The 8,835-nt window shown below is 72.9% G+C and overlaps 3 protein-coding genes across 3 annotated transcripts in view; 1 reads left to right on the top strand and 2 right to left on the bottom strand.

Moving 5' to 3' along the window:
- AURANDRAFT_64550 (hypothetical protein) overlaps positions 1 to 1,366 on the top strand; it is a gene marked incomplete at both ends in the record, with an annotated part of 5,175 nt that extends 3,809 nt beyond the window's left edge. Inside the window, one exon of the mRNA XM_009039105.1 lies at positions 332 to 1,366. Coding sequence (XP_009037353.1) covers positions 332 to 1,366 — 1,035 coding nt within the window. The remainder of the gene's footprint in view (positions 1 to 331) is intronic.
- Positions 1,367 to 1,638: 272 nt separating this feature from the next.
- Positions 1,639 to 2,088, bottom strand: AURANDRAFT_26853 (hypothetical protein; the record flags this gene model as incomplete). Its single annotated transcript, XM_009039069.1, has 1 exon — positions 1,639 to 2,088. A coding segment is annotated over one exon (450 nt), but the record flags the coding sequence as incomplete, so codon positions are not given.
- A 714-nt stretch (positions 2,089 to 2,802) lies between these two features.
- AURANDRAFT_64549 (hypothetical protein) overlaps positions 2,803 to 8,835 on the bottom strand; it is a gene marked incomplete at both ends in the record, with an annotated part of 7,044 nt that continues 1,011 nt past the window's right edge. Inside the window, 2 exons of the mRNA XM_009039068.1 lie at positions 2,803 to 7,594; positions 7,795 to 8,652. Coding sequence (XP_009037316.1) covers positions 2,803 to 7,594; positions 7,795 to 8,652 — 5,650 coding nt within the window. The remainder of the gene's footprint in view (positions 7,595 to 7,794; positions 8,653 to 8,835) is intronic.

Raw genomic sequence — 8,835 nt, 5'->3', positions numbered from 1 at the left:
GCGTTCGTGGGCCGCCGGCCTGGTCACCGGTCCAAGCGTGTGCCAGCCGTGTTCAAGCTCTGACGGTGCTTCCGCTTCTGAATCGAGGTGGCAAGAATGGCAAGGCATCCAAAGCACAGTCTGAGCACCAGCGCGGCGCTCGTACCCAACCACATCGACACCACTCGCACCAATGTCTTGCTGCACGACCTCGTCCTCCTTCCGCATGCTCACCGTCGCCCTGGCGGCGGCGAGCGCGGCGGACGCCTTCGCTCCACTCCGCTCCAAGCTCCCCTCGCCGTCGGCGGTCCGCGTCTTCGCGACCGCCGGCGGTGAGCCGTCGACGCCCGAGGCCATGCTCGCCGCCGCCGAGGCGCTGCGCGTCGAGGTCGCGGCCTTCGAGACGGAGCGCCTCTCGGAGGCCAAGGCGGCCGCGTTCGCCGCGTTCTCGGTGGCCGACTCGGACGGCGACGGCGTCCTGGGCAAGGAGGACGTGGCGTCGTTCCTCAAGGTCGACGAGGCCCTGGCGGTCAAGGTCATGGCGACCTTCGACGTCGACGAGGCCGGGGCCCTGACCATCGACGCGCTGCTCCCGCGGACGAATTCGGGCGACAAGGGCACGCTCGAGACGGTCAGCGGGGCTCTCTTCGCCGTCACCCTCAAGGGCGCGCTGCGCGACGTCCTCGCGGCCGAGCGCGAGGCGTCGCGGACCGCGAGCGACGAGGACGCGTCGCGCGAGGCGGCCAAGGCGGAGTTCGCCTCGGTGGCGTCGCGGACCGACGCGGCCGCTCGCGCCACGGCAGCCGCCGCCTTCCTCCTGCCCCTCTTCGACGTGGCGAACGAGTACGGCGGCCACCTCATCGCCGGCGCCCTCCACGGCGGGAACCCCGCGGCGTCCGCGGCCGCCGGTGCCTTGGCCCAGTCTGCGGCGCTCTTCAACGCCGTCCCGTTCGGCTACTTCGGCGCCTTCTTCGTGCTCTCGGGCGCGGCCGCGGACCCGTCCAAGCCGGAGCTCGTCCGCGTCGCGTCCCGGGCCGCGGTCCTCGCCGACATCGCCCTCCAGGGTCCCAAGCTCCTCTTCGCCGTCGCGCTCTTCGCGGCCAACGCCTACGGCGCCGCGCAAGGCGTCGACGCGATGGCCCTCCAGCTCGACCCGAACGCGAACGCGGCGCTCTCGGCCCTCGCCGCCCTCGACCTCACGGCCTTCAACGACGGCGTCGCCGCCGTCGCCGGCGCGGCGACGCTCTACGCGCTCGTCTCGAACGCGCTCGGCGTCAAGGCCGACAAGATCCCGCTCCTCTCACAGAGCGCCCAGGACTACGTCGACCGGCGGACGCCCGACTTCGACATCGACAACGACGGCGACGGCCCCCAACCCTCCTTCTAGATACGTAAGCCCCTCTGTACATGCCAGTGAGTTTCTCCGAGTCAAACCGACACCGCCACTACTCTTCGACACATTCATGTCGTTCTCCATGCCCGCCTCGGCGGCGTCGTCGTCCTTGCGCCAGGCGGGCTTGGCGTTCAGGAACGCGAGGCACCAGACCGCGAAGGTCTGCGCGGAGAGGAACGCGGCGACGACGACGCCAAGCGCGACTCGCCCGCGCGCAAGCGCAGCATCTCGGGCTCGGGCGACGACGCGGCGTGAAGATTGTTAGGCTATACTCGCGCGTCGAGGTGCGCGAGGGCCTGTATAGCTGTCTCGTAGCCCTTGGCAGCGGCGCGCTCGAGCCAGTATCTGGCTTTGCCGAGGTCGACTTCCGTGCCGACTCCTTCCATGTAACACACGCCAAGGTTGTTCTCTCCAGAGGCAAAACCTTGATCCGCCGCGAGCGCGTAGTACTGGAACGCTTCTTCAACTTTCTTCTCACGACGAAGCAAAACCCCTATATTGAATTGCGCGACCGCGTAGCCCCGATCTGCGGCCGCGAGATACAGCTTCATCGCCTTCTTCTTGTCCAGCTTGACGCCACTTCCAGTATCGTGCAATTGCGCAAGAAGTGCCATCGACTCCACGTCGCCGAGCTCCACGGCGCGCTTCCAAATCTTCGCGGCTTTCTTATCGGATTTCACGAGGCCGTAGTGACCGCGGCGGTACGCATTTCCCAAAAACGAAATCGCTTCCGGCACCTCGTTCTCCACATGGCGGCGAAGACGTGCGAGCGTTTCTGCACTGTTTTCCGCGCGCGGTACACGACAGAGGGGACACGCGTCTTCGATCTTGTCCTCACACGACTTGCAGACCAACCGGCAGCAACAGACGCGAAGCACGTTCGTCGCATTCACGTCCCACTCCTCCAAGCATATCGGGCACCGCGACCCGTACCGCTCCGACGTCGGCTCCGGCTCCGGGTTCGCCTCGCGCCGCGCGCGAGCGGCCTCGTGTTCAGCCGCAATGCGCGCGCGGACCTCGTCTGCGTGCGACCGCGGCGCGGGGCCGTAGAACACCTCCTCCGGCGGCGACGGCGGCGCCTCGGCCCGCACCGCCTCCGCCGCCCGCTCCGCCCGAATCTTCTTGCACGCCTTGCGGTGGCCCCGCTCGCGCCAGTCGATGCGTTGGCATTCAGTCGAACAATACTGCGTAGTTCCGCACGGGCAGTTCAGCAAGGTTCTCGGTTTCGCCCCACAAATCGTGCACGTCAAACGCAGCTGTAGCGCTTTCGCCCGCGCCTTCTTCTCTTCGTATTCGCGCTGCTTCTCGACGTACTCGGCCTTCATGATAGTTTGCGGGGCGGCGCGCGGGTCCTGGTCGCAACAATGGTAAAATCGCTCAAAATCTTACCCGGCTAAGCCCACCCCTAGGGCATCAAACGCCAACTACGGTTAGTCGACCGGCGCCATGAATCGGAGCTTCGCGTCGCCGCTCACGAAGACCAAGTCCTCTGCGTCGGGGTCGTCGACGGGCTTGACGCGGACGGCGCCCGTCGCCGCGTCCTCGCTCACCGTGAGGCCGGCGACCCAGGCGTTCTCCGCCTCGTCGAGGTAGAGCACCTGCCAGTTGCACTCGGCGACGTCGCCCTTGGGCGGCCACTCGTACGGGTCCTCCGACGCGTCCTCGTCCTCCGCCTCGTCCGCGTCCTCGTCCTCCGCCTCGTCCTCCGCCTCGTCCTCCGCCTCGTCCTCCGCCTCGTCCGCGGCCTCGTCCGCGGCCTCGTCCTCCGCCTCGTCCCCTTCGTCCGCGTCCGCGTCCTCGTCCGCTTCCTCCGCGTCCGCGTCCTCCGCCCCCGCGTCGGCGTCGGGCGCCCAGTCGTCGAGCTGGCGCGCGGGCGTGTCGTTCGTCGGCGGCTCGACGTACGCCTCCGGCTTGATGAAGCGCACGTCCTCGGAGCCGTACTCGAGCCACTCGTCCTCGTCTCCGCTCGCGAAGCGCACGCAGACGCCGTCGTCGCCGTCGAGCTCGTCCATGTCCGCCTCGAAGTCGGCGATGACGCCGTCGGCCCACGCGCCCGTGTCCTCGTCCTTGACCTGGACCGCGCGGCCGACGACCGAGGCCCGGTCGGGCCAGACCGCCGCGTCCTCCTCTTCCGCCTCGGGCCCCTCCTCCTCCTCGGGCTCCTCCTCGGCCTCGACGAAATCCTCCCCGGGCTCCTCCTCCTCCTCGGGCGGCGGCGTCGCCGGCGGCTCCTCGGCCTTCGACGCGGCCGCTCGCAGGCGCTCGTTCTCCTCGCGCAGGCGCGACAGTTCGCCGGCCTCCTCCAGTTCGCCGGCCTCCGCCGGCAAGGGCTCCTCGACGTCGTAGACCTCGATGCGCCCGGGCGGCGCCTCCTCGGACTCCTCCTCCTCGTCGGACGACGCCGACAGGTCCGAGTCGGGCGGCGCGAGGTCGTCGACGAGCCCGTCGACGTACTCCCGCGCGGACAGCGCGTGCTCGCGGCGCGCGGCGGGCCCCGCGGGCCGCCGCTCGGCGAAGACGGCGTCCAGCGTCTCGCGCGCGAGGCGGTCGAGCTCCGCGCGGCGCCGCTTTTCGTCGTCGCTGATGTCCGCGCTCAGGTCCGCGATGTAAAAAACGAGCGACCGGCACAGGTCGACGGTCTTCGGCGCCTCGACGAGGGCGTCGCTGACGGCCTTGGCCACGCGCTGGACCATGCCGCCGTCGCCGACGGCGCGCTTTGCCAGCGTCGCGCGGTGCCAGGTCACGAGCCTCGCGTGCGCTCGCCGGAAGACGCAGCGCTCGACGGCGCGGTGGAGCGCGGACGCGCCGAGGCAGCGCCGCCGCGCGGCCCGCTCGAAAATCTCCAAGTCCTCGCGCCGTTTCACCTCGACGTCCGTGCGCGCGCGCTGCGCCTCGAGGCGCTGGCGCGTCGTCGCGAGCCTTACCGCGGTCCGAGCCTTGGACGCGTCCGCGCGGATGTCGCGCTCGTCGCCGACCGCGCGCGCCCGGAGCGCGTCCTCCGCGGACCGCGCCGCCGCGGACTTGGCGGCGTCGGCGTCCCGGAGGGCGCGCTTTGCCCGCCAGGCGATCGCGAGGCGCTCCGCGCCCGCGGCCGCCTTGGTCGTCGCCGGCCGGAGCAGCCGCCCGCGGTAGACGCGCTGCACGGCGAGGGCCGCGGGCACGAGCTCCCGGCGCCGTTTGCGCTGGCGCTGGAGCCGCACGATGCGCCGCACGGCGAAGAAGATGGTGAGCTTGCCGTCGCGGGCGCGCCGCGATTTCCGCCGCGCGAGCCACGGCCGCGCGAGCCTTTGGACGACGGCGACGGCCGCCGCGGTCCGGGCGACGCGGTCCTTGGATCGCAGGTCCGCGGCGCGGTTCCACCGCGCCCGGTAGCGCTCGTAGTCCGCGTCGGCCTTGCGCCGCGCGTTCGACTCCAACGTTTCGTGGAACCGGCGCTCGTTCTCCGCGCGGCTCGCCGCGCCGCGGCGCTCGCTGCGCTGGAGCGCGGCCTCGAGGCGGCCCTGGGCGTTCTCGTAGACGTCGCAGCGGTCCTTGGCGTCCCGCGCGCGTTGCTTCGACGCGGCCGCGGCCTCCGTCGCGGCCTCGCGGTCGCGGCGCGCGGCCGCGGCCTCGCGCTCGAGGTTCGCGTTCTCGAGCTTCGCGCCCTCGCGCGCGGCGACGGCCCAGTGCGGCGGCGGGCCGCCGACGTCGCCGACGGCCGCGGACCGCTCGAGCGCCGCGCGCGCGTCTTCGAGGTCCTTCTCGAGCCGCGCCTCCCGGTCTCGCGCGCCGTCGCGCTCCTCCCGGAGCCGCGCCCGCGCCGCGCGCAGCGCGTCCCGGTCGTCGCGGAGCAGCTCCGCGGCGACGGCCGCGACGGAGTCGCCGCCGCCGCCCGATCGGCGCCGCCGGCCGCCCCCTCTTCGATGCTCGCCCGCGTAGCGCGCGAGGGCCTCGTTGTACTCGCGCGCGAGCTTCAGCTCCCGCTTCGCCCGCCGCGCCCTGCGGATCGCCGCGCGCTTGCCCTCCACCGCCGCGTCGCGCTCGCGGCGCGACGCCTCGACGCGGCCCTCCTGGCACCGGTCGAACGACGCCTGGTCGGGCACGGGCGGCCCCTTGGCGAGCGGCACGGGCTTGATGCCCGGCCCGGGCTCGAAGACCGGCGGCGGCCGCCACGTCGCGCCGTCGACGTAGCCGCCGTTCTTCTTCTTCGTGACGTCGACGACGGCGCAGGGCCCGAGCGCGCGCGCGACGGCGCCGCCGAGCGGCGCGCCCGCCGGCGTGGCTTTTAGAGTATCCACGAGCTCGTCGGCGTTCTTCGACGCCAGCAGGGCCACGAAGACGCTCAGCTCGCAGCCGCCGTCGTGGCGAGGGAGCGCAGAGCCCACCCTCACGCGTTTGCTCGCGACGTCCGCGAGCCGCGCGACTCCCTTGTGGACGAGCGCCGCGCCCTCGCCCGCGTCCGCGGCGCGGAGCGCGGCGCAGCGGGGGAAGGCGAGGCGCAGGCCCAGGAGGTACTTGACGCGTTTCGAGACGATGTCCTTCTGTTGTGCGGGTTCGACGTTCTCCTTCCCCCTGGGACTCCGCGCGGCGTCGCTCTTGGCCTCGACCGCGCGCACGAGGGTCGCGCTCAGTTGCGTGTCCCGGCAGATGGCCGCCGTCGACAGGAGCAGCGTCCACGTGGCCCAGTCGACGCGGTCGGCCTGGAGCCTGTCCTTCTTGGGCGCGAGCGCCTCGACCATGGACCGGAGGCCCGACCGCCGCGAGAGGACCGCGCCGAGCACGGCCTCCGCGTGGGGCGCCACGGGCGCGAGCCGCAGGCCGTCGGCGAGGGCCTTTAAAGCCACAGAGCCCTCGCCGGCGCCGGGGACGTCGAAGAAGCAGCGCTTCAGGTTGGCGACGGCCGCGGCCGTCGCCGGCAGCGGCGCCGCCGCCGCGAGCCGCGCGTACTCCACGCGGCACGTGGCCAACCCCCGGTCCGCGCGCGTCACGGGGTCCCGCAGGCGCAGTTCCAGCTTCGGGTGGAATCGGCGCTTCTCGCCGGCGCCGAGGCAGACGAGCGGCGCGAGCGCGCATTCCGCGACGGCGACCTTGTTGCGCCAGACGCCCGGCCGCTCGTCGACGAAGCTCAGGCGCAGGAGCGGCGCCGCCTGCGCCGACGCGTCGCCGCCGTCGAAGAAGTCGGACCGCGAGTCGACGAGGAGGCGCAGCTTCTCCGGCGGCGCCTTGGACGCGGCCCAGACGCCGCTGCCCGCGAGCGACGTCGACGACCGCGCGTGGTCGCCGCCGCCGCCGCCGCCGACGACCTCGACGCGGTAGAAGAGGCGCCGCGGGCCCTTGGCGACGTTCGACTCCGTCAGCGCGCAGGCGGCGTCGAGCGCGGCCTCGTCGAAGTCGACGTCGGCCAAAGAAAACTCCAACGAGCCGCGGCCGTGGTCCGCGTAGACGGCCGTGGCCTTCGCGGGCGGCGCGTCGGGCCCGCCGAGGCGCAGCGGCACCTCGGCGACGCGGCCGGGCCTCGCGAGCGCCGCCCGCAGCAGCGCCGACGCGTCCGTCGCGTCGCCGCCGGCGACCGCGACCGTCAGAGACGCCTTCGAATCTTTCTCCAGCCGCCAGAGCGCGCGCGCGGGCAGCTCGGCCGTCGCCGCGAGCGCCGGCGCGCCGTCGCCGGGGTCGAGGGTCATCGTCACGGGCTGCGTCTCGCGGCGCGACGACGGGGGCACGTCGACCGCGAAGACGCCGCCGCCGCCCGCGTCGCGGGAATCCGCGCGGCGCCGCGACGCGGAGAAGACGAGCTCGCCCCGCACCTGCGCGTCGCCGTCGAGGAGCTCGTGGCAGACCGCGTCCGCGCCCGCGTCGTCGTCGAGGTCGAGGCGCGCCAGGAGCGACGCCCAGGGCAGCGCCGCGCGGCAGGTCCCGATCGCGTCGTCGTCGCGCGCGGCGTTCGCCGCGCGCGCGGTGACGACGAGCGCCGGCGGCGGCAGGTCCTCCAAGGTCGCCAGCGCCGCGGCCGCCCGCGCGCCGTCGTCGCCCCCGGCGGCGGCGGCGGCGGCCGCGGCCGCGTCGAGCGCGTCCGCGAGCGGTTTCGGGAGGCGGCACGCGACGCGGCCCCGCGGCCAGAGCGGGTGCGTGTCCGTGCCCGCCCGGGCCAGGGGCCCCGCGGCGTCCACCACCGCGCCGCCGAAGCTCAACGTGACGGTCAGGAACGGCTCGAGCCGGCCGCGGCAGCTCGCGTGCTGCAGAAACCTGGGCAGGACAAGAGAGATTCAACGTCGCTTCAAGGTGAGTGTTCCGCGCGCGTGCGTCCCGGAAAAAGCATCCACGCTTCGAGACCGTTCCAAGAGATGATCGCTCGTCCAAAAATCAGCCAAAACGAGTGGAAAACGGCCGAGATCGGAGCCTTTGAAGTTGGGGATTTCGCTCTCCTGTCCTGCCCTGGCAGAAACCGCGCTTTGGGCGCGCGGACGACCACCGCGTCGTAGCGCCCCGTGGCCTCGAGGTGCACGCCCCGCGTCGTCGTCGCGTCGCTCAGCGCGGCGACGTCGCCGGCGCGCGACAGCGCCAGCGCGTCGCTCAGCGGCGTCCGCTCCGGCAGGGCCTGGACGCGGAGCCGCGCGACGGCGACGCGCGCGCCCCTGGCCGCGTCGCGGAGCGACAGGACGAGGTCGGCGACGCCGCCGCCGGCGAGGAGGGGGGCGGTCAACGGCACGGCGCCGCACCCCAGGGCCTTCCCGCTCGACGCCTCGAGCAGGTCGACGCGGAGCGCGGGCGTGCCGGCGCCGTCCGCGGCGACGGGCAGCACGACGCCGTCGTCGCGCCAGCGCACGTCGGCCCGCCCCGCGGGCCCCGCGACGAAGGGCGCCGGCGGCGTGTCCTCGACGGCCTCGCCGACGGCGAAGCGCAGCTGGAGGCCCAGCGCGCCGCCGTCCGCGCATTCGAAGAAGGGAACGACGCGGTAGTCGCTCGCGTGGACCCAGCCCGCGAAGGGCGCGGGCGCCCGCTTCGGCGCCGCCGTCACGGCGTCGTGGGCGCGGCGGGCCGTGCCCATCTCCCTGGCGCTGAGCGCGCGCTCCGCGACGACGCGCACGCCGACGCTCGGGTCGTCGCAGAGCTCGTCGTGGCCGCGCGCGAGCGGCACCCAGTACACGGCCTCGCCCCGGGGCAGCTGGAGCAGGGCGTCCACGGCCAGGGCCCGCCGCGCGCCCAGCGTCGTCGCGTCGGACCCGACGCGCGGGTCGCCCGGCGCCGCGCGGCCGAGCGCTAAAAGCAGCCCCGGCAGCGTCGCGCCTGCGTGGAATTCAAATCTTCAACCCGACTTCAATGTGCGCATATGCGACAGTTTCGACGCGAGCTCTTCGGCTCTGCTTCGAGAACTCGACGAGAGCAATCGATTCGTCCAAAAATCAGCCGAATCGACTTCGATTTGATCGAGCTAGAGAATTCTCAAGTTTGGTCAGGACCACCCAAACCAGTGGGTGAATTCCACT

Source organism: Aureococcus anophagefferens (genome assembly GCF_000186865.1).
Source record: "Aureococcus anophagefferens unplaced genomic scaffold AURANscaffold_10, whole genome shotgun sequence".
NCBI lineage: Eukaryota > Pelagophyceae > Pelagomonadales > Pelagomonadaceae > Aureococcus > Aureococcus anophagefferens.
Note: the sequence above shows the minus strand (reverse complement) of the source record. Positions and strands in the feature narration are given on the sequence as shown.